The sequence below is a fragment of the Toxotes jaculatrix genome, chromosome 9 (genome assembly GCF_017976425.1).
Source record: "Toxotes jaculatrix isolate fToxJac2 chromosome 9, fToxJac2.pri, whole genome shotgun sequence".
Lineage (NCBI taxonomy): Eukaryota > Metazoa > Chordata > Actinopteri > Toxotidae > Toxotes > Toxotes jaculatrix.
In genome coordinates this window covers 1,875,785-1,899,541 of record NC_054402.1, presented here as the reverse complement: position 1 = coordinate 1,899,541, position 23,757 = coordinate 1,875,785, and the positions used below count along the sequence as shown (strand labels likewise).

Genomic DNA, 23,757 nt, shown 5'->3' with positions numbered 1-23,757 from the left:
GAGCATGAATCAGAGCAGCAGGGCTTATTCATCAGGCCAGGTGTTGCGTAGTGGTTGTTGTTTCACTGTGTTTTCCTGTATGTGGAGTGTGTGATGGGTGATTTCCCATGTTTCACCTGCTCAGTTGGATTAAAGGTGCACCGTGTCTGAGCAGTTCAGGGAGGATTTAGTGCACTTTGAGAATTGTCACATTTTCCTGTTTAATGATGAGAGCTGTCGCTTTGGGTTTATCACCTGGGAGAGCCTGACGTGGAAAAAATACTCCAACATTTGATTTTTCATTTTGGATCATTTTGTGTTGGAAGTGACTGAAAAACCCTGCGGGAGTGAATTCCGCAGCACGAGCCTCCCTCCCCTTCCGCTCAGGTGAGCATCTGTCTGTGTACCTTTCCCAGAGGGCGTGGCCTCTACGTCTTTATTATCTGCTGTTAAAGTTAAAGGCAGGCAGAGAAGTCGGAAGCCCGGTTTTGCGCAGCGAAGACTCTGAGGACATATTCGATCTGACATGATAAAGTCGCTGAGTCTGTCGTCTGAAAGCTCCCTCCCTCCGGCGGAGGACGATGTGGACTCGGTCTGCTCCGACGAGCTGATGGGCTCACAGTCCCGCCGCTGGCTGGCGGATCTTATGGGCCGGGACATGCCTCCGGAGAGCGGAGATGTCAACACGGTCGGCCGGGACGGGCTGTTCGTGGACTATCACTTCCCCCTGGGAGAGCTGGAGATGCAGTCCGGGGTCAAGTGGAAACGACCGAAGGTAACGAAAAGATGAAGAAGTAAAAAATGAAAAGTTCTGGATTTACTGTGCAAAAGCGCTTCATAATCAAAAGGTTTAATTGAAAATCTGATTTAATTAAAAGTATGAAAGTGTCAGAAGCAACACTGTCAGGATATAGGCCAGATATTCTGCATCTTAATCTGAAGGGTTTGTTAAAGCGTTAACGGGGAACGTAACAGGTGCTGACACCACCTTAAACTAGGCCATCAGAGCCCTCATCAGTCATCAGGTCCTTATAACAACAGAACAGGAGCAGTGTAGTCAGTCACTCAGGATTCAACCACAGAAACACTTTATACCGGTTTAAGTATCAGAGTAAATTTAAACAAACAATGAAGCGGCTGATACTTAAAACTGACATAACCTTATAAAATCAGATGTACTGTCAGTGAACCACACTTGGATCCCTCTGGAGCCCTGGACTTTCCCGATGGTCAGTCTGACTGTGGCCAGATGTGAACCTCATGTTTTGTGCCATGTGAGACAGACCACCTCTGTGTTCTCTGAGCAGTTATGTTTCAGTTGCATATTGGTGTGTTTCAAAGAAATCACGTGGAGATACAAGGAACACAAACAGACAGCTGCAGGACAACAGGAGGGAAAACCAGTGTCGTCCATTCTCTTCTCTTCTCTTTTAAATTCAGGGCAGAATTAGATGAAACCTGCTGGTGTTTCTACCTGAGGCCTGTGTTGAGTGACATATCAAACGAAGACATCTCTACATGAAATAAAAAACACTCCTCTAAGTAGCAGTGGTTTTTATAGAGGGTTGCAAGTGGTGCAAAGTAGATAGAAGGTGCAGGACCGCAGTTTTATACAAAATCAGACATCTGATTTATAATAAGACACTTTCACCTTCAGGTGCCACATCGTACCACCACGTTCAGCCTCTGTGAAGGCCGGTATTAACATGTTAGTCAAATAATATGTGAAGAACTTCCTGGTCTGTCTCATCCACAGCTGGCAGGTTTCCAAATCATTTAAATGTTTACGTTCTCACTGATGTTTGTTTTCAGTTTTAATGACTGGGTCTTTATATATAGATGATTTTTGTACTGTTTCCCTGCTCCCCCCTCCTCTTTTCATCTCTCTCCTCGCTGTTTATAGGAACTCTGTCCATCGCCTCAGTTCATCGTGAATGGAGCCACACGTCTGGACATCTGCCAGGGAAAACTCAGTAAGTCCACAACTACTGTTGTGTTACACAATACGACACGATGAGTCTGCAAAACACATGGTACACTGTTCCACAGGACAGTTGAGTAAAAAGCTCTTCACCTTTAAATGAGCAAATAATTATTAGAAACTGTATTATAATGTAATATTGCTGTTTGTTGTCAGATAGATAAACTTAAAAGGTGAGAAAACTTTATAGAAAAACACGATAGAAAACATTTCATATACTTTTTTGTTGTTTTTATGTTTACTGGGCTTTTATAAAACCATATAACTTTAGTAACTTAGTAAAAGTAACTTAATTTCATTAACGCTGTTATAAAGTGGGGTTATATTAGGCTGAGTGTCAAATAGCAGACATTCAACAATCAGCACTTTGATGTGAGATGTCCAAACCACCTGTGACAGATCCATGAATAGGTACAGAAATAAAACCTGTTGCACCTACAGCTGATGAAGGAGGACAAATACAGCAAATGCAGTGAAGCTGAACGGTGGTGCCTTATCCAGATCCCTTTGTACAGCCAGTCAGGGGCCTCAGCCTTTGTGGGCTGCAGCCCATGGAGGTGGGTCCTTATGAGAACCTGGTGACCAGGTCCAACCTGCTCCTCCACCACAGATGCAATGGTCCAGTGGCACTGCAGAGGATAAACACCCTGTGTTTGATTGTACAGGCTGCTCAAGAGAGTCAATCCACACAAGCTCCCTTTATTTACATCCTGTAAATAAACGTGTTAAATGGATGAGCCTTTAAAATGCAAACAAGGCTTATTAACAGTTCACAACAGTCTGTATTGAAATGCAGAGTCTAAAGGCTGCACCTTCCTAATAACCTGACCTGCACCTACTTTCCGTAGACGACTGCTGGCTCCTTTCTGCCATCGCGTCTCTCGCTGTGCACCGATCTCTACTCAACAAGGTTGTGCCTCTAGGACAGAGCTTCCAGAATGGATACAACGGTAGCTTCACCTTCAGGGTAAATAACTGAACGCTGCCTAACATGCCGTCGTCTCGAGTTCTCACCGGTCACTGACGTAGTGACAGAAACATCTGTCCCTCTCTGTCTCTGTAGTTCTGGCAGTACGGTCAGTGGGAGGAGGTGAGGATAGATGACCTGCTGCCGACTGAGGACAACAACCTGATCTACCTGAGCTCCCCAGAAAAATACGAGTTCTGGAGCTCCCTGCTGGAGAAGGCCTACGCCAAGTGAGTCCCTGTCAGACAGTGTGTGCACATTATCGCATTTGAATGAAACTGAAAAATAAAAACATTTTTTTTCCAGTAAAAGCATTCACTTGTACACAAGAAATATAAAAATCTAAGGGGCAGTGCTGAGCATTTCTGCTCATGAGATAAATCCTTTTAATTGTAATGAGCCAGTGATGCTTCTGTTGCATCACCCTCAGAATAAACTTTCTTTCTTGTTGAAATGTGACAGATGTCACTGTGCAGAGCCCAGACTCATCCATCACCATCCTACATCTTTACTTACTTGTTCCTTTCTAGTCTTACAGTGAAGGTGTACGGAATTCAGACATACTGGAAAATACTTCCATAATTCTGGAATAGATTTACTAATTTGTCTCCCTGAAATTTAAAAATCTGTTTATCTGTACAACTATCTCCCCACGGTGTTTTCACAAGCCCCTTTGTTCTGTTTACCACCTGACAGCTGTCTGATGTTTTTGTTCTCCTTGTGTCTTTTGTCCCAGGCTGAAAGGTGGCTACAGGGCTTTGGACATGGGCTTCCCTCACGAGGCCATGGTTGATATGACGGGTGGAGTGGCCGAGGTTTTGAACATTTCCACGCTGTCCAGAGACCTGCCGGGCTTCCTCAGAAACCTGCTGTCTAAAGGAGCGCTCATCAACTGCGCCAACTGTCAGGTACAGTGCAGAGGTTAGCGAGAGTGTGGAGGGTAAAGAAGCTGAGTTGTTAAGTTAGTTTAGATCTCTGGTCCTGCTGTGAAACACTGAGCAGAACGTGTTGAGGCTCTGAGGCTTATGTGTACGTAATGAGTCATGCAAGTTTGTCTCGTCCCTCTGACCTGATGTGGGCGGACGTGTTTTCCCTCCAGGGTCCTCTGGAGCAAAGGAATGAACTGGGGATCATGTTCAGACATGCTTACTCTCTGACGGCAGTGGAGAAGGTAACTGTTTGACAATTGAACATCCATTTTTACAGCTTCTCAATAAGTCCAATAATACTGTTGTTGAGGTTATAAAACATCTTGCTTTGGATATGTTTCTGGGCCACGGCCTGATGTCAACCCCCTGAGTTTTGTACATAAATGTGAAGCTGCAAACACACGTGCAATTCAGAGAGCAGCAGAAGTATTTCTACTGAGGCCACAGATACTAAGACTGATGAGACTGAAGTTGAAAGGGAGGATTTGTGGTCTTCTCACTGCGCTGCTTTTCTCCATGTCTGCCAGGTGAAGACGCCACATGGCACCGTGGATTTGGTGCGAATCCTCAACCCCTGGGGCAACACTGAGTGGATGGGACCCTGGAGTGACCTGAAAGGGTTGGTGCACACTTACACAGGCCAAATTACCGTTGAATGAAAATGTTGTAATCAAGAAAACCTCCAAGAGTAATAGAGTTCCTCCTTCAGAGACTAACTGGAAGTGTTTGTGTGTTGGTGGTCTGCCTGTGTCTCACCTCTCTCACCTCTTTTCTCTCTGGCTGTCTTTGTTACTGTTTCTCAGATTTAAAATCTGAATGCGTTTGTCAGCAGCATTAGCTAACTTCACAGTACCCGTTGTTTTCCTGAGAAAGTGGTGTCACTGGGAAATAAATGCATCACGCTTTGATAAAAATAAAAGACCTCTCTTTCTGTTTCTGTCTCCTCCTCTCTCTCTCCAGCCCAGAGTGGAACACAGTGAGCACCGAGGAGCAGAGAAGACTGGGCCGAGTCAGCCGGGAGGACGGGGAGTTCTGGTGAGTCTGCAGCATCTCTCTGTGACGTACAGACAGAGTGAAGCAGGCTGTGTGACACCGTGTGACAGTGATGCAAAGCTAACACTGCTCACCACTGACTCTGACTCTGTTAACTTACTGATTGAGTGATTCAAAGACGTTAAAAAGAAAATGTGATTGGTCTTAATTTACCTGTTTCTCGTTGCTTCAATCAGGATGTCGGTGTCAGATTTCAGACAGCAGTTTGAGGTGATGGAGGTGTGTCACCTGACCGACGTTCTCAGCAAACCAGGCTCCAGCGTGCTGCCATGGAGCTACATAATGCATCATGGGAACTGGGTGCCAAGTGTTTCAGCAGGAGGCTCACCCAGAGGGGGTAAGAAAAATGATGATGATGATGATGATGACTGACGATGATGAAACGAAGAAGCTGTGATGGTGTTTTTGAAGCTGACCAGTTGTCAATCATGTAATACAGTATAAATGAAAGCATAGCAGTAAAAGTGTGTGTGTGTGTGTGTGTGTGTGTGTGTGTGTGTCCAGGCTTGTTCTGGCAGAACCCTCAGTTCCACCTCACGCTGTCAGAGGTGGACAGTGGCAGAGCGAACTCTCAGAGCTCCTGCTCCTTCATTTTGGCTCTGATGCAGAAACACCAGAGACGCAGAGGCGTAAACTTTTCCATCGCCCTGCATGTATACCCGGTATGATCACACACACACACACACACACACACACACACACACACACACACACACACACACACACACACACACACACACACACACACACACACACACACACACACACACACACACACACACACACACACACACACACACACACACACACACACACACACACACACACACACTTTTACTGCCTCTGTAAGTCCAGGCTCGCCCCAGCTGATGGGGTTTTTCGGTTCCGGGGCCTGGATAGCTCAGTCGGTAGAGCATCAGACTTTTAATCTGAGGGTCCAGGGTTCAAGTCCCTGTTCAGGCGAGATAACCTTTGAGCAGAAGACAGAAACTGTGAGTTTAAAAATATGTAGTTGTTATTGCTGTGTTTTGGTCCATGCTCATGCTGAAATGGGTCCACTCACTGATCTAACACAGGGCTGACTTAAACTAATGCACATGCCTTTGAACTGTGTGAGGAAACTGGGGTAGCAAAGCAAACCCATGTGTCTCCAATCCACACTGTGTATACGCTGTACTAATCTATTTCCCAGGAATGTTCCTGGAGCCTCACCATGGACCAAGATATCAAGTCAGGTTACACAGGGAATTACACAGTGCAGTGCTGACTTTAACCGTGTGACTGTTGAACTTAAATAATTTCCTCTGTGGGGGTGTATCCTCAGGGAGCCTGGATAGCTCAGTCGGTAGAGCATCAGACTTTTAATCTGAGGGTCCAGGGTTCAAGTCCCTGTTCAGGCGACTGCAATTTTAAGCTGCAGAGCAATGAGGGAACTGACACACTGGTTATGGTGGAGCTCAGCAGCTGTTGCTGTATGTTCATGTTATAATGTTCATGTGTTATAATTCTGTGCTCTTTCTCCAGGCCCATCCTACAAATACCTACCTGTCGCCTGAGTACCTGAGCACAGTCCCCTCTGTCCTCTACACCCCCCAGTACTCTGCGCGTCGGGAGGTTGTTCTTCGTGGCTCCCTTCCACCAGGTCAATACATCATCATCCCGTCAACCGCCGAGCCCAATCAGCAGGGAGCGTTTCTCCTGCGCGTGCTCACAGAACAAGGCAACGCAGCCACGTGAGTCGTGGGGTGATCTGTAGGTTTTCATGCCACTGGAGCTTGGACAAGAATGTAAAACGTACAAGTCGACCATGAACTGTTTAAACGTCTTTAGACAACCTGAACTTGTTATCCCAGGAAAGTTTTCAGTGTTATAAGTGCAAAAGGAAGAAGAGGCAAAAGGACAACCTGCTGATGAGACATCCTGTATCGCAGTTACTTAAATCAATATTTAAAAATTCATAACTTACTGTAATGAGTAAGTGCACAGTGCTGCAGGCCAGGAGAGATGACTGTTAATGAATTGGGAGGACTGGGAGGGTAGTTCCGAGAAGTTCAAATCCTCTGAGGTTAATTATTTAGTGCTCGTCATCCCTAAACAACAGTTTGATTTAGTTTGATGCCATGATGGTAGAACAGTTTCTTTCAGATCTCAGGCTTTAAGGTTTGTGATTATGTTTTGTTTTTTTTTTCAGTCCAGCTCACAAACCAGCGCCACAAGACATCGCTTCAATAAAGGAGGTAGGAGACAGGTTAAATTATTTATTATTCACTTAGCGAAGTCGATATTTGAAATTAAAGTCTAGGAAGTGATCATGTTGGACCATTTCAGTTAAGCCTGGTTCATCTTAAAACTTCGTCCGCCTGAACAGGGACTTGAACCCTGGACCCTCAGATTAAAAGTCTGATGCTCTACCGACTGAGCTATCCAGGCTCTTCTTCCTGTCTCCCATGCTCTGTTCTCTGACTCACCTTCACACTGTCGGTCATACTGTTTTTTTCCATGTGTCTTCTTCAAGATGATGCACTAAAAAAACCACCAGCCTTCAGGAGCCTGGATAGCTCAGTCGGTAGAGCATCAGACTTTTAATCTGAGGGTCCAGGGTTCAAGTCCCTGTTCAGGCAACACAAGCTCTAAGTTACTTGGCCCTAATGAAAACAGGAAACACATTAATCATGTGATAAATGTTAGTACTACTTGGCTTTTAACTAACATAGCATGTGATCATCCTTCAGTATCAGGTGCTGAATGTTGATCCTGTGTGCGGCTCCTGATTCAAACATCTTGTTTTCTTCCTGCAGCCTTCGTTTCCTCACCAGGCTGCTCTTCCGTCTCCTCAGTCTATCGACCATCTGTTCAGAAAGCACTGCAACAAGGTGAGATTTACCTGCACACAGCTGCTGTACGTCCAAACCAGAGCTGCGTTTACCAACATCTGCCAGCAGGTTTGAACTTTTACCTGCTGCAAGGTGTCTGCAACTCTGGGAAACACCTTTGTTCCTGCACAGATTACACAATCGCAAAGAATTCATTTGAAATGTAGGCTTTGATCTAACGGGTACTTCTCAGAGCTGGTCTGCTGTGGTGAACCGCGCCCTCCTGCTGCTCCGAGCATGTCAATACAAGTACTAAACATTATGTGCAATTACTGGTGTAAACCACAAGTTGAATAACGCGATGCCCTTGTTTTGAATTTTGATGCATGAGTGTCTGTGTGAGTGTTACACTGACCGTTATGTCTTGTATTGTGAATGTTTCCTGTTTTGTGTCATCAGAAGGGGTTTTGCAAACCAGTGCATCTCCACAGTCTCCTGACTGAAGCCATACAGGGAGGAGGTCAGTGGTGTCTCTGTCTGATTAGCAGGGGTTTTTTTTTTTTCAGTCTTGTTTCTTTCAGCAGAAGATTGTTTTTCGGAATTCATCACATCCTGTGGTAAAGCTGATACTGGTTGCCACTACAGGAGATGGTGACAGAGTTAAGTGTTTCAAAGGAAGAGAGGAAGTAAGGCTGTGTGTGAGGTTATGTGATGTTCATGTGATAAATTGCTGTGGTCAATGCATATCTGTGAAAACAGCGTTTGGCCTCACCATTTTTTGTCCCAGGGATCCCACCTCTCCTTAAATAGACCATTTGGAGTTCATTAACAGAACAATATCAGTATTCATGACCTTGGCTGCTGTGGACCCTGCCCCTGCCTTACATACAGTCTGCAACATGCAGTATTCAAACCGAGACCCTGAATTAGAAAAACAGCCTCACCCATCCATCCATCTTCTACACCGCTTGATCAAAGATAGACAACCACTCACGCACACACTCACACCAAGGATGTAGGATGTAGTCAATTAAACTAATGTACACGTTTTTGGGGATTGTGGGAGGAAGCCGGAGAAAAGCCACGCAGGCACAGGGAGAACATGCAAACTCTGCACAGAAGAGACCGGGGTTCGGACCTGTAATCACTGGGTGACAGTGCGAACCACTGCACCGCCGTGCCGCCCTGACAGTCTCACCCTCACTCTCAAAAATCCCCACATTAGTTTCCGTTTCTTGTTTTGCATCATGATTTAATGTGATGTCGTGCATGTTAAAACGTCCACTGATGATGTTGTTTCCTGTCTTCAGTTCTGGCTGGCAGTGAGAAGCACCTGGCTCTGGAGCACTGTAAGAGCCTGGTGGTCCTCATGGATGTATCCTTGAAAAAAAAAAAAAAGAAAACATATATCGTCACATCTGAACAAGCACACACAGATTTTCATGTATTATTCTTATAGCACTTTGATTTCTGCTATTACCTTCAAGTATCTTAAAACTTCGTTCGCCTGAACAGGGACTTGAACCCTGGACCCTCAGATTAAAAGTCTGATGCTCTACCGACTGAGCTATCCAGGCTCTGTGAAGAAAATGTCACATGCTCAATTCTCTGACTCACACTCCTGATCTTTGTACTGCTTGTGGTAACACAACAGCAGACAAACTGTGCCCTGAACTCTGGAGGTTCACACACTGGTTGAAGATGGTTCTGCGAGGTTCACCTCCACTCCTAATATGGTTCCTCTGTGGGTTTATTGAAGGGGACACATATGGAAGATTTGTCTGGTTAATTTCCTTGACCTCAGTCTTTTAACGTAGACCCAAGGCATTGCTCAGCTCAACTGGCCTGAGTTCCAGAGTCTGTGGGACAAGATCAGGAGGTGGACGGTGAGGTTCAGCAAGACAATAAGTCTACAGTCAAAATCTACATGAATGATACAGAATAGATGTTCAGATTAGTGTTTCTGTTACCAGCATGTTTTTTCATCAGCCCTCTGTGTGTGTCTGTGTACTGAACACTGTGATGTTGTGTATTTCTTACTGAGCACTGCACAGCAACAGCGCTGCCATTTTACGAGTTTCAGCTCGTTTGTGGATAAAACCGTCCATGTAGTACTCAAAACTCAAAAATTCATCGAGTGAAGAAAAAATGAGCAATGTTTGTGTAACAGGAATAATTCAAATATTTCAGCGTACTTTAGATTTTTGTGTTTGTTCTGGCGCTGTGTGTTTCAGTAGGTAAAAAAAATTCTAGAACAGTCTGTCCATTGTTTAGCAGTAATTAGTAAAACAACAAATGTTCGTGAGGATGTAGCTTAAACTGTTAACTTTCATAAGTTGAATTTCAGGTTGTCTGTCTGACATTATGTCCGTGCACATGCAGTTTGCCCTCAGTAAGCTGTGTTTAATCTCTCCTCAGGACATCTTCCTGATGTTTGACAAGAACAAATCCCAGCGCCTCGAGTATCAAGAGGTCGCTCCTGCCCTGAAGGCAGCAGGTAGGACTGACGATGCACAGTGACATAAGTAAAACCACACCTCATCCACACTTTAAACATTTCTCAGCTAAATCCATCAGCTCATGTGTAACACGTGTACAGCTGGTGTTTTAGAGTTCAGGCTCCACATCTGTGAAGAAAAGTCTGACCAACAGGGGGAGCCAAAGCTCCTCCCTTTACCTCTTCCTCTGGTGTTTATCATGGTTCATTTTGGAAGGAAAGCTGAACAGGCCATGCAGTAAGCTCAGCCTGGTTCATACCTGTACATGTATGTACCTGTACAACAGCCTGGTTCATACCTGTACATGTGAAAACGTCCTGCTCATTGCTGCTGCACCTGCTGAGTGAAGGGATCCATTCTGATCCGGGTTTGTTTGTTTGTCTGCTCTGTCTCTGCTCCAGGCATCATGGTGGATGATTTGGTGATGCAGCTGGTTGGACTGAGATACACAGAGCCTGACCTGACCATCAGTTACCCCGGCTTCCTGTACCTGCTGATGAAACTGGAGAGCATGATCCGTAAGGGAGGGAGACGAGGAAAGAGGAAGGGGGGACGGGGGAATTAGGAGAAAGACAAACGGCACATATTCAAAATGCAGAGGAACTGGAGGCTGCAAATTAGAAACAATAACGTGTGTAAATCACTTAAATGCTCACATACACAATAGTTAAATCTAGAATATCCTGCTGGTAATCACCACTACAAAGCCAACTTGCACAGTTTTTACCAACAGGCAGTTTGTATTTACAATATAATGTGATGGCAACAACTCAAACAACTACAGGGAAAATAAGAAGAGGGACAGAGGAGGAGAAACAGGAGGGAGGGAGGGAGGATGAGTGAGGTGACAGAGGAGGCGTGGGAAAAAGAGATGGGAGGAGATATGAGAGGAGGAGACAGGAAAAGAGACGGCAGAGAGGAGAGAGATGTTTTCATGTGCGAGTTAGAAAACAGCAAAGACGATGTTTGAAAAACTGCAAATCAGGAATATTTGGAGAGAAATCTGTGCAAAGTCTCTGCAGCTGGATATTTTTATGGTTTCATGTTTGGTGTTAGTCATGCTTATATCACAGTGTGTCACCACGCCCGCCCGGTGTTAAACACAGTTTTGCTGCTGTCAAAAGAAAAGCTTGTGCCTCTAATTTTAATCTGGTTTTATCTCCAGTTAAAGGCCTGTATACTTTGAATCAACCTTCCCTGATATTACTATATTATACAACCATATATTTTTATCTAAAAAAAACCCTGATTCTAAAATTAACATTAGAATTTCACTTGGCAACAGTGATTTGATAAAATGTACGTAGTTTGCTTTGGCTTACGTCATAGCCAGACGGGTGGTGTCTGCCATGTGGGACAGGATGGCACAGCGAGAGCCGGAAAGTTTAAGACTTGCTTGAGTTGCCATACGGCATTTAGAAATATGAAAACTAATGCAGCAGGTCCTGACACGGTGAAGTCCACTCACCTGGTCCTGTTGGATTTACTGACCATCGCAGTTGAATTGTGTCTGATTTGGGTTTTTTTTCTCTTTTACAGACAAATTTCAAGCTTACGACATGGTGGGAATGGGAAGCGTAACTGTCAGCTACAGACAGGTATGAACACTGAGATATATCTGACTCCTTCCTCTTAAACAGAACTGAAAACATACAGAAATAGAGGGAACAGCTGTGGCTTATGACACATTTACTATTATTTTATTTTTATAATAAATAGAATCTAAATCTCAGTTTGGAATATTCTTTATTAAACCTGTAAAACATGAAAATAAATTATGTTCATATGCAGAGTGGACATTAAAGCAGGTGAAATTCAACTACATGTTTTCTCATTGGTTTCAGTGGCTCCACATGACCATGTACAACTGACCTGACCTGATCCACTCGGACGGATTCACCAGGATTGGCTTAGTTTAGTCTTTTCCTGCCCTTTTGTTTTTCATGATGTGAATGTGCAGAGTTTATTTTCTCTGTGTGTGTATGGAAGTAGATGTACAACATCATTCCATGATAGAAACATGTAGCAAACAAAAAAAACAGGCTTCGTATTTTCTCACGCCGTTCACCTCGTGTGTTGTGGTGCCATCACATGGTCAGAACTGTCTGATGGGGTCCATCCGGGGTCAAAGGTCATAGGAAGATGGGCCACTGTGACGTAAAGAGAGGTTTATGCTTCACTGTGTCGGTGACACTTTAACAGATGTCACCTTCACGAATGAAACTTTGACGTGGTGCCTCCTCTGAATGATTCTCTCAACCTTCTCAAACCTCATTTCTCAACCATTTCAGCATCATCCTGCATTTCTTTATTATTGCCTTGAAACTGAAGTGAACAACAGTCCTTGGCAACGTGTTGGAGTTGGAGCAGTGATAGTCTGATTACTCAGTGATTCATTAATACTCTGGGATGTCATGCACGTGATTATAAAAAACAAAAAGTGTGACTTTTTTTCTTTGGCTTAGTTATATATATATTTTTTAAACGTAATAATGTGTTAAATTGTGTATTCATTTCATTTCTGCTTAAATTACTTCCCATTTGAGGAAAATTAAATGACCAAAAGGAAATGCAAAGTGTAAGGTTATGTGGGTGTAGGTTTGTCATCGTCATAATAATTTAGAGTAACACAAATAAAATCAGATGACCTACTCCGGTGTGCTCCCTCCTTCACTTTCACTTCAGTTCATTAAAACTGATGGGCTGTAGGTTGGAGTCGTCAGGATGTGTGTGTGTGTGTGTGTGTGTGTGTGTGTGTGTGTTCAACATCCTGTTGCACTGCTGCTGTGTTGTTTCAGACTTTAGGACAGCATGTGACACTCATACATCAGCCACGCCCTCACAAACTGTCTCTCTTCCTGTCTTTCATCTCTCAGATCGTGTGTTTGTTAAAATTAGTATTAATAAGCTTTTTTTCTCACGCTTTCCTTTTCTTGTCTGACCTCACAGGAACTTTCGATTCGATCATAAAAAGCCATCTCGACAGTGTATTTAGATTTTACAGGGCTCAACCAGTGGGTGACCAAAACCATGACAGAGCCAGATAACAACAAACTGTGACTGTTAGACGACAGGTTCATATTTTTTTATAGTATGTCTTTAACAAAGTTCACAGGACTACAACAACATTAAAAGAACTATTGTTTGCTTTACTTGTTCCTCAGAAAGATCCTCTTCTGAACCAGCGCCACTGTGATGCTGGACTCACAGAAAACACATTTTCACGTTCACCTCCTCAGGTGTATGTTTGTGCAGTTTTTGCTTTTGTTTGCTCAAGTTTGAGGACTCTGTCTCTGACGTGTCTGATGCCACCGCCGTACATTAGAGGACAGCTGACTTTAGTTTGTCGCACTCACAATATTTTACCAGCAGTTTCTATTTCCAGAAACAGTGTCTCTGTTATACCAGATAACTAACAGAACTACCACCGGGGCTGTTTCTTCACTCAAGGGTGGTTTTCATGAAATCCACAGATGAGACCAGATACACACTTTCAGGTGGAAAATACGTTTTTTGTAATTTGGGTGAACCAACTCTTTTTTTAATAAAAACATACATTTGTAGTATTTTAACAGAAAATGTTGTCATTTGTTGTTAGATTAGTATAAATGTGTTACTGTACAAACTGGACTTAGCCTCAGTTTAAACATCACAAATTATATTTGGGTCTCAGTTTGTCTCAGTTTGTCTCAGTTTAGTCCCTCTTTTAAAAGTAAATAATAAAAACAGTCCATTCATAAGTGGCTTGTTCGTGCTAATGAGTCCAGACCGGACTATAATTATTACTCAGGCCTGTTGTGACCAATCACAGAGCTGCTACAGCATCAAAGCTGAAGCATGGTCCTGCCGTAGTCTATATACTGCTCTGGGCTGCGGTGACGCTAATGGACCAGGACAGCCTGAGCATGACCTACTTCTGTAGGTGGGTCCTGCAGGCAGGACGGTCACCCTCCAAACCAGCCTGAGCCTCTGTCCGGCAGATGTAATGGATGATACTGCAGCTCAGGCTTTCCTTTTTTATGATGCCAGTCTTCTGGGTCAGTGGCTCTCAAATGGTTTGGATCATGAGCTCTTGATGTTCACAGGTTGCACATGAATCACCCACTAAAGATTAATTTTCCTTTTTCAGGTTGATTCATTTTTCATCCGCGGAGGCTGGGACACAGGACACCGTTTGATGTTTTACAGAGAAAACTTTTCAAAAAGTGAGAGTAACTCAAGAGAACAAAACTAAGTATTAAATAAAGAAATCTCTTTTTAAAAAGTCTTAAATCAGAAACTTTTGTGTTATTGTAATATTTTAAAACTTGACTAAGCTGCAGATCTAAATACGTATAAAGACAGCAACACTCACAGGTCAGTTCGGCTGCAACCAAACAGTTTTACTGTTTTCAGGTTTCAATATTTCAGGTCTATAATGTGCCATTGTTTCAGCAGCTCGCTCGAGAGGAACACGTTTGCTCAGATTTATAACGGGACGTTCGTGCTGACGCCTTCAAAATAAAATTAATTCATTAATTAAAAGTGAATGCATGAATAATGTGGAGAGAGGACCGTAAGGACTAATCAATAATGGATGAACTATATTTCTTATTTTTGATTTTATGTACGGTTGAAACGTTAAAGACACGCACGTGAATTAGTGTGAAAGGTCTTTACCGGAAGCGCCGCGCCTCGGTGCGTCTGGCTTGTCAGCCGGTTCCTCCCAGCAGCCACACCGTGCAGAGCTTTTCTTCTCACAGCAGCAGCAGCGGGGTTTTCTGACACACACCGGCTATTCATCACATTAAAAAAAACACACACTCACGGCTGAAAGCGGCGAGAAAAGGAGGACACTTTCCTCGGTCGTGTATCCCTCCCCGTCCCACCTCTCTTGATCTGGGCCGTCGTTGCTTTTTTCATTTTTATTTTTTATTTTTGTACGGTTTTTTCCCTCTTGGCAGTTTCTCTGTGGCGTACTCAGGTTTCTTTTGCTGACATGGTAGATTATCACGCTGCCAATAACCAATCCTCGGCCGGCGGGGCGCAGACCTACATGGAGCAGGAGAATGACTGGGACCGGGACCTGCTGCTGGACCCGGCCTGGGAGAAACAGCAGAGGAAGGTAAGGCAACCGAAGTCGGGCCCAGCTGGGCCGAGTCGAGTCGGGCTGAGAGGAGGAGGCGGCGGCGGCGGGCAGAAAGAAAATGGCAGGGGGAGGGATGGGATGGGATGGGGAGTGGAGGTCAGGGACCGACTGCGGGCCTCGGTGTCGCTCTACAAACCGAGCTGCTGCACCCAAATGCCCCACTTTATTTCAGCCATCTTTTCCTCCCAGCCTGGCGCTCTCTCCTCTCCGCTTGTCCCGAGGCTCCTGAATGTCAAGCTGTTTCATTTCACTGACTCGGAGCTGATTACCTCTTCTCTAATTCTCCTTCCCCGAATGAAAAAGTCTCGCTGTGTGTGTGTGTGTGTGTGTGTGTGTGTGTGTGTGTGTGTGTGTGTGTGTGTGTGTGTGTGTGTGTGTGTGTAACATTAGCTGCTGCTTTCACTCTGTCAAAGGTGATTTTTTTTTCCCGGCACTTTTTCTCTCTCCGAGCGGAAACAAGGCGCCACATTGTTGCAAAAATCAAACAGTGTGACTGCGCAGATATTTGTCCCACAGCGAATCAAACGGTGTTTTTCTTCGGGCGTTATCGTGCGCCCTGTCCCACTTGCCAGCTCGGCTCGGCTGGTTGGTCGGTCGGTCGGTTGGTTGGTCGGTCGGGGGCCGATAAGACTGACTGAAGCCAGGCGAGTTTCAGCTGCTGCTGCTCACTACTGGAAAATGTGACCGATAACACGGCGTTCAGGGCCGATATGGAGACAGTTTAGCTCCATTGTGTCCACACTGAACCATATTTCACTGAAGTGAGACACCGATTCTGTTGTGGCACAGCAGCTGAAACCCCACGGTCTGCTGGTGAAACTCCTGACGTGGTTGACAACTTTTTCAGATCATAAGAGTTTAAGACAGTTATCACGAGCAGTGGAAATGCAGGCAGTGGTTCTGTCTGCTGTGACAGTCGCACATGCTCCTGTTCGTCCCACAGCCCTGGGACAGTTTCTGTAGCCTCGTGTCACTGCACAGAAACTAAACACCCACCTGCTGTGCTGCTCACTTTAACCAGCCACAGGAATATTCCACTACATTTTTAGACACCAGATAACATTAAGCCACTTGTCACCATGTGGTGCGCCGGCCTTGGCAGTGTCCTGCTCTGTGGCCTAATACTCCCCCGATCGTCTCCCCCGCTGTCATGAACATAACTCCCCTCTCCCTCCACCGTCTTCTTCAACTCTCCATCTAACTTCTCTTCGTCCCCTGGTTCTTCCCCCTGCTTTTTTAATAGATACCTCTGAGCTGGAGCAATACTTTGGTACCTGTGCTCGTGTTGTCTTCCCCCTCAGGTGGCAGTGAGAACTGTCCACTAATATTTACTGGACCAAGGTGGAAATGGACAAAGGGGACACATACACGGTCTTGAGGGTTAAATTTACTCCACATGTCATGTCTACATGTGTATTACAACACTAAAGCACACAACAGTATTTTTTTTTTTACCCTCTGAGTTCTCATAAGGGTGTGGAGAGGCAGTAGAACACTGGGTAATTTGCAGAACCATTACTTAACAGTGTGGAATGGTTGAGAGGGTGTGTGCAGTGTGTGTGCAGTGTTAACCAGGCTACGCACCCTGTCTTATTCACTAACTAGTGAGATGACTGGCATACTTTCCAGTGGTGTGACGGCATGCCGAGCATTGAATTGTGCATTTTTATTAGGCCACTCAGTGTTTTAGCCATCAGCATCGGACATTCCTGCAGCTGATTGTCAAACCTGGCGGGTCCACTCCTCCGTTGGTACCTCATGCCAGTTTGTGGACTGTGTGGACGCTCTGCATATTTGTCTTGAGATCATACGGGTCAAAGTTTCTTTAAGAGGATCATTTAACCAGCAATCATTAACAGAGTTAGGCCTGTTGTGCAAACCTGGGCTGAGCTCCATTCCTCTGCGTTACAGAATCTGCGCTCATCAGTGGGTTCTGATAAGTGTTTGGTTGATTGGGAAGAGAACAGGCTGGGGACATGTCCCACGGCCAAGCTTGAGCTGCGCTGGCCGCAGTGAGTCGGGGGAACCGAGGGCAAATTCCTGCGGTGTATTCACGCTCACTGTGCCAGTTATCGCACAAAAGTGAGTAAATGCCTCCTGCAGGAATATCAAGAGAGACGTGGATATAATGAGTGTGGGACTGGGTTTGTCCTTGTAGCGTGTGAGGGGTGAGTCCGTAAGGTGAAAAACAGGAGCAGTTTGTCGGAGGCAGAGTTTCCCATCATGCTGACATTTGCACATTTACCATGTTGAGTAATACAAGAGGGGAAAAAGGCAGCAGTGCTTCGGATTTTTTTTTGGCATTGCTGCCTTTATTTGGTGTCCACAGCTGAGAGATAGTCAGGAAAAAGTGAGGGAGGAGACCGGGACATGTCGACGTGACATGTCCCGGTCTCCTCCCTCACATTGGAACTCAGAACAGTTCACCCCCCCCCCCCCCAAAGGAAAAAAAGGATTAGGACTTTAGCAGATGATGTTTAAACAGACATGGCTCATCTCTTTATCTTTTCAGTAAACAAGGAAAATAAAATTGCAGATGTGAAGTTAAAATGACAGTGCTCATAAGAAGACATGTGGCAGCAGACAGGCTTTTACTTTATTTGCTCCGTTTGAATAAAATTCCTAAAGTTTCCTCGTCGTGGAGACGAGAGATTCACTCTGCATAAGAATAACTTGCTTTGGGAGATTTCAGCGCTGGACAGAGTTGTACAGTGTGAGTCTGTGTTTCTTTGGCAGAGGCAGAGTCTGTCCTTTCAGTGTGTTTCCAGTTGTCCGTTTTTGTACATTGAGCAACATTTCTCAACACCCCAGAGTACCTGGACCGAGCCCAGCTGAGTCCAGTTAACTGCAGTTTGTTGCAGGCGAAGCTGCTCCCCTGACAAACATGTTATTAAGTCGTTCTCTGTGCCCAGGGATCCACTGCACGTTGGAACATGTCAAAGTACGCGGTGACGCCACCAGAGGTTTGATTGTAACTCTCAGCACTGTGGCAGTACAGTACATGCAAATCCTGCTTCCCAGCGACAGCCGCACATATTTCTCATGTCATGAGGCAGAGAGAAAGTGCAGCGAGGTGGGTGGATGAGCAAACAAGGAAAGCAGTAAAACACACGAGCCAAAGGGCCTGGAACTGCCGGCATCCACGGTGATCGACTTCATTTGATTAGCACTTGTTCCCTTTTTCCCCTCTGATGCAGCTGCGTTGGGTTAGTTCCCCAAAAAAGATAAAACTTAAGATAATTGCCAATCATGCAACTAATGCAACTGAGTGAATTGCCCGCGGTAGGCATGCAAATCCTAACAGTGTTGGTATTTGCAGAAAACCAGATATGCTGCCAAAAAAAAGACTACAAGAGGAATTTAGCTGTGGATTCACGTCTGAGTGGTAATGTTTTTATTCCCTTCCCTCAGCTTGTATCACGAGCGTGTAGCACTAATTGTAGAACACTTCCTCACATAAATCAGCTGTGTTACAATGGCAGGATCAGTCTGATGTTTATCTGTCTTCAGTTTGCCTTTACTGACAGCCATCTCAGTCTGTTTGCACAGAAGTGATTGGAGCCGGACGGCGATGTGGACTCACAGCTGAACAGACCTTTCAGTTAACAATTACAGCAGATGGAAATATGGAGAGGGGGTGGACGGGATAATTAGATTTAACTTGTGATAATTTTTCGGTGCTTTTGCATGGTCTGTCAGATGGTCAGTGAGTGCAGTTTATTCTGGTGCTCCGTTGGGATTATTTTCTTTAAACTCACCTGAAATTAGTTTCTCTTGCAAAATAAATCACTTTTTTTTCCGAGTCTGCTCTTTAGTGTTTTTTCACCCTTGTCGCTGTAGATGTGTCCTCCGATGTCACAGAGTTAGCAGCATGGATTTGTTTGCGCCAGTTCCCTGACTTGTACACACACACACACACACACACACACCAATGTTTTTTTTTCCATTGCTTGCAAGGTGGGCAGCTGGACACAATGTTAGTTTGTTCTTTTATCGCCCACTTTCAGATGCCTTCTGTGTGACTGGCTGGCAGGCAGGCGGAGCCAGTTCAGATGGCCTGGGTTGGCTCGGGACGAGCTGTGAGTGACATTTTTGTCAGGACAAATGGACCAAACAATGCATCCTGCAGTCGTCACTACGTTGGCTAAGATCCGGCTGCGCGATAAGATGCCAGGCCACTGTTTTCTCCCAGCCCGTCTTCCTGTTCCAAAACAACGTTTAAAAGTATGAAGGGAGCTGAAAGTGTTTGAGGAAGGTTGACTAAATAGCCTGCAACAATAGACAATGGCCTGTTTGCAGAGAATACAAGAAGAATGCTCTGATTGGTTGTCTATCTTTGTGTATGCGTGTGATTGGCTGGTCCCGTGTAGCAGGACCAACCTGACTGGGATGTGGTGGATACTCGATGCTGAATTAAAGCAGATGTCAGTGAGTCCTGCCCCTCGATTACAGATGTTTATCTGAAATATTTTTAATTTTACAGCCTTAATCATAATGAACCAAGAGCATTTTCAGAGGCTGCGCTGCATATAGCTTCCTCCTCCACAGGTGGACAGTTTATTTTAACAGAGAAGAACTCAGAGAATAAAGTTTTCGCACTGTGACAGTAGCTGTCTGTGCGCGTTGGGGAATGTGAGATAATGGAAGTTTAGTCTTTGGTCATTCCCTCACTGCCAGCTGATTCCAGGTCAGCTGTGGGAAAGCCCTCCGTCTCAGCTGACTGTGATCCAGAATCAGCTTGTGGACCTAAACAACGAGCCAGTCAAGCAGACAGCCAGCGAGAGGACAGAGCAGAGAGGAATGTAACCCCTCTCAGTTTACCCCCCCCCCCCCCCCCCCCTTCTTTCTCTGTTCTGCTTTTGGTGGCGGTGAGCAAGCGAGCAGGGGGAGACATTCCTTTGGTGGCCCATTATAGTCTGTTAGGCTAGTGGGAGGCGACTTTTTACTGAAGGGGGGCGGGGTGTCCTGCTTTTTGCCTGACGGGGGGAAAAAAAGAGTTGGGGCTTTGCAGGATTGCAGATGTGGTCAGTGCGGTGGAGACGAGAGGGAGAATCCTCCTCGGGGGCAGAGGGTGCTTGCCGAGGAGAAGCATGAGTTTCCAGCCGTCACAGTGTGGCGGAAGTTATGGCGCCAATTGTTGCTCCAAATGTTTGTGTGCAGAAATGTTCAGACATCACCGCCCTGTGATTGATTGCACTTTGGAACCATTTACTTTGCTTCTATTGTGGCATGCGAGTTCAAAGTGCAGGCCAGAGTTGCCGAGCGCACCAGGGAGCAAACTCGAACACACGGTCCAATCAGCTGAGAGATCGTAGCCACCGCGTAGCCCAGGGCTGGTATTGACATTGGTCGGCTGTAGGCCTGTGTGTCGAGGTGGTGAAGCCTAATGTGTTTCTCTTTCAAAGAGATTTCTTCACGGTCTGTTTCTCTCTCCCTCTCTCTTTGTGTGTGAGGAAGGCGTTGCATTTTGGGGCAGTGAGGAGGACTCTGGTGCGTCCGAATGTCATGAGTCCCCGGATTCGTCTTATGACTGACATAACCTTCGCTCTCTCACTAACTGTGGTTGTTCTTAGCCTTTGTTCTTGGCCTATCGTGCATAGTTATGAGGATTAGTAAATGGTATTTCCCACTGATGAATTGAAATTGGCAACAACAGGGACGAAGCATTTCCTTTTGGTTGGCTGCCAGTATTCATGTTGTTGCTTTTAGCTTGAAGCTCAGACCCCCACCACCCCCGACCCCCCATGTCCCCCACGTCCTCAAGTGTGTCCTCGACAAAGGGATGTAAAGGAATATACTGACTTTTTTCTGCATTTTGATACGTTTTCCGTTGCGTGAAAAACAGTTGTTGGCAGTTTCTCTGTCTCGTATTTCTGTTGACCTCAGGACTCAGGACCCACTGCCGGTGGTGCTCCTCACACTGAAGCCACAGAGGTGCTGCTTGGGTTGAAAGAATTAGCAGTTAGTAAAGATATCAAACTGATCATTGCTCACACAGTTGATTCATTCACAGCCTTTTTTTCATATTTTTCCATATGTTTCCATATGTTTCCATGTTTGGATGAAACAGTTAATGGAAAAAGTGGTTGATGTGCTGTCGTGAATGTGAAGGCAAAGCTGCTGTTTTTCAGCAGAGACGTAGTGGCTGCTCTGATTGTGTCATTCCTCTGTGTTACAATACATGTGCTGTAATACAGACCCAGTGTTGGAGGGAGTGTTGTAGGAAAGCAGTCATAAGAAAGGGTTGTGTGTTTAGATGTGGGGTGTGTGTGTGTGTATGTGTTTAAATGCCAGTGTTTATGTGTGTGATGGGTGGTGGCACCATTATATTGTGGTTCTTGGGGAGGGGGGCGGGGGGTGACTGCAGTTTGAAAGTGAGCCCCCCCCCCCCCAGTCACATAGCTGTGGGTTTGTCTGCCTGAGGCTGCTGGTAAACACAGTGCACTTAAACAAACACAGGCACGTCTCATGTCCTCACCTACTGCACGAGTGTGTGTTTGCATGCACGAGTGTGTGTTTGTGTTTGTGAGCACCTGATTATGAAGATTTCTCCTAAAGCTATTGTGCATCATCTATGGCCCATTTACCATACAGGGAAATAAACAGGAGAAACAATAGAAAAACACAAAGCTGCGGTTCAGCTTTGCTCACAGCAAGTTCCTCATAAACAAACGCTTCAGTCGTGTTTAAGTGGAAGGATCACAGTAACCTCACACACCCACTGCTTGTAGGTGTCTAATTGGGCTGCAGTTATGATGCTAAAAAATAAAGAAGGTCGTACTGCATCCACTGCTGCAGTTCACTCATCAGGAGAGAAATTTAAGGCGGTAAAATAGGATCTTGCCTAAAACGATGTGAAACTGCATACTCACTGCATGCTTTCAAAAAAAGATATCAGTACCAAATATGTGACACAGTTACCTGCTGTGTCTTTGAATTTCTCCACTGGCCCTTGCATCTCTCTCCTGTCTCCATGGCTGCGCGGTGCAGATAGCGTTCATACATGTATGTGAGGCTGCAGCCTCTCTGTTCTGAACCACAGTGCTCTGCAGGGCTCTGTATTTTTGGAAACACCACTTCAGAGCTCTGCTATCATCCTGCAGCTGAGAGAGCGAGCGAGTGTTCAGATTCAATACAAATTTTATCAGAGAAGCAGAAGAACAAGAAGCGGAACCCTGTTCTTGCTGATGCTATTTCGACCTGTCCTCAAAAGTTAGAAGTGAAGATAATGCACACATTAGCCTTCCTTCCTCCTGGGAGACTACGGATGCATTGTCTATCTTGTAAAAAGCATTTTAAGGTGTATATAGGTGGTGGTGGGTGTGTAAATGCATGCGTTTTAGGTGCTGCTCGCAACCAGAGCGTGAAGATGTATTCTTATATTACTGGTGTTATTTTGATATTGCAAGGAATTGCAGAACTACACACACCACTGAAAGCTTCCCTCTTTGTAGCCCACATTGTTCAATTCAATAGAGCTAACACTGCAAGGACTTAAAGAGAAATGTGCCATTGCAACACAGAGCTAAAAACTATATTCATGAGTTCATGTGTTCCCTCTCTCTTCAAAGATTTTACATATAAAGCTCAGTGTACCACTCACCCTGAAAACAGTTGCATAGTACTCTTGTGGCTCTCTTTGTCAAGTCTATCAAAAAGATGCTCTAGGCATTATGGGAAATGTAGTGATGCAGTGATGCCATGCTCCATACCATGGACTAAATGTCAGGATATCTTGGCCTCTGCTGCTTCAGCTGTGACCTTTCGTGTTCTAATCTGTAAATGCCCCAAATCAGTGGAAGTCATTGCTAACTGGAGCAGCCTTTGACCCTCTGCTTTCCTCATAACGAGCTCAACCCTCATCAACTTCACTTCCCTATGACTCTCAAAGTACCTCAGGTTTTAAGGTGCCAATCTGTGTTTTTGTCTTTTTTTAAGAGCAGGCGTTGTGTTTATTAAACAGTTGCAGCAATATCTGCCCCACCCCAACCACACCACCACCACCTCCACTCACACATAGATTATTTCCCTGCTCATAGGACCAGATTAAATGCTGATCTGATCTGTGTCTGAGGTGAACAGGAAGGTGTAGGCAATGATATGTAAAGACACAAACGATATTTATGGATGTGGCTTCTGCTTCATTTTCCAGATTGGTAGTGAATTTAGAGAACAGGGCGAAGAAGTGTGATCAGATGTATTAAGCTGATCAGAGACACTGGTTAAAAAGCCATAAACAGACTGATGGAAGCTGTAACATCCCATAAGATGTGAGAATGTTGAAAACTTAAAAAGAGTTGATGCAGAGCTCATTTATTTTCTTAGCTTGCTCTCTTCAGTGTTTCCAGAGGCTGCTCAGGATCCTAAAAGCAAATAACGTCCTTCTAATAATATTGTTGTTCTGTGGAA

The 23,757-nt window shown here is 45.1% G+C and overlaps 2 protein-coding genes and 5 non-coding genes across 12 annotated transcripts in view; 5 read left to right on the top strand and 2 right to left on the bottom strand.

Annotated features, from left to right (window-relative positions):
• Positions 1 to 420: 420 nt before the first annotated feature.
• The window catches only part of zgc:85932 (uncharacterized protein LOC405875 homolog), a 34,686-nt gene continuing 11,349 nt past the window's right edge, over positions 421 to 23,757 (top strand). Inside the window, exons 1-21 of one of the 5 annotated variants that reach the window (XM_041047223.1) lie at positions 421 to 754; positions 1,883 to 1,952; positions 2,809 to 2,927; positions 3,024 to 3,157; positions 3,664 to 3,835; positions 4,027 to 4,098; positions 4,384 to 4,475; positions 4,817 to 4,891; positions 5,086 to 5,246; positions 5,414 to 5,571; positions 6,434 to 6,642; positions 7,101 to 7,146; positions 7,708 to 7,782; positions 8,182 to 8,242; positions 9,033 to 9,097; positions 9,540 to 9,608; positions 10,141 to 10,219; positions 10,622 to 10,738; positions 11,760 to 11,818; positions 14,350 to 14,454; positions 18,831 to 18,835. In XM_041047223.1, coding sequence (XP_040903157.1) covers positions 506 to 754; positions 1,883 to 1,952; positions 2,809 to 2,927; positions 3,024 to 3,157; positions 3,664 to 3,835; positions 4,027 to 4,098; positions 4,384 to 4,475; positions 4,817 to 4,891; positions 5,086 to 5,246; positions 5,414 to 5,571; positions 6,434 to 6,642; positions 7,101 to 7,146; positions 7,708 to 7,782; positions 8,182 to 8,242; positions 9,033 to 9,097; positions 9,540 to 9,608; positions 10,141 to 10,219; positions 10,622 to 10,738; positions 11,760 to 11,818; positions 14,350 to 14,454 — 2,187 coding nt within the window. In that variant the 5' untranslated portion in view covers positions 421 to 505 and the 3' untranslated portion in view covers positions 18,831 to 18,835. Of the gene's footprint in view, positions 755 to 1,882; positions 1,953 to 2,808; positions 2,928 to 3,023; positions 3,158 to 3,663; positions 3,836 to 4,026; positions 4,099 to 4,383; positions 4,476 to 4,816; positions 4,892 to 5,085; positions 5,247 to 5,413; positions 5,572 to 6,433; positions 6,643 to 7,100; positions 7,147 to 7,707; positions 7,783 to 8,181; positions 8,243 to 9,032; positions 9,098 to 9,539; positions 9,609 to 10,140; positions 10,220 to 10,621; positions 10,739 to 11,759; positions 11,819 to 12,011; positions 13,881 to 14,349; positions 14,466 to 18,830; positions 18,836 to 23,757 lie in introns of those variants that run through there. The other 4 variants (XM_041047224.1, XM_041047225.1, XM_041047227.1 and 1 more) reach the window with 4 other exon arrangements.
• Positions 5,800 to 5,872, top strand: trnak-uuu. The gene has a single exon. It is a non-coding gene; the product is annotated as a tRNA-Lys (tRNA).
• trnak-uuu lies at positions 6,237 to 6,309 on the top strand. Its single transcript has one exon. It is a non-coding gene; the product is annotated as a tRNA-Lys (tRNA).
• Positions 7,267 to 7,339, bottom strand: trnak-uuu. The gene has a single exon. It is a non-coding gene; the product is annotated as a tRNA-Lys (tRNA).
• On the top strand, positions 7,458 to 7,530 carry trnak-uuu. The gene has a single exon. It is a non-coding gene; the product is annotated as a tRNA-Lys (tRNA).
• Positions 9,227 to 9,299, bottom strand: trnak-uuu. The gene has a single exon. It is a non-coding gene; the product is annotated as a tRNA-Lys (tRNA).
• Positions 14,925 to 23,757, top strand: part of LOC121187793 (alpha-actinin-4-like) — a 48,906-nt gene continuing 40,073 nt past the window's right edge. For both annotated transcript variants that reach the window (XM_041047219.1, XM_041047218.1), the window contains exon 1: positions 14,925 to 15,324. In XM_041047219.1, coding sequence (XP_040903153.1) covers positions 15,199 to 15,324 — 126 coding nt within the window. In that variant the 5' untranslated portion in view covers positions 14,925 to 15,198. The remainder of the gene's footprint in view (positions 15,325 to 23,757) is intronic.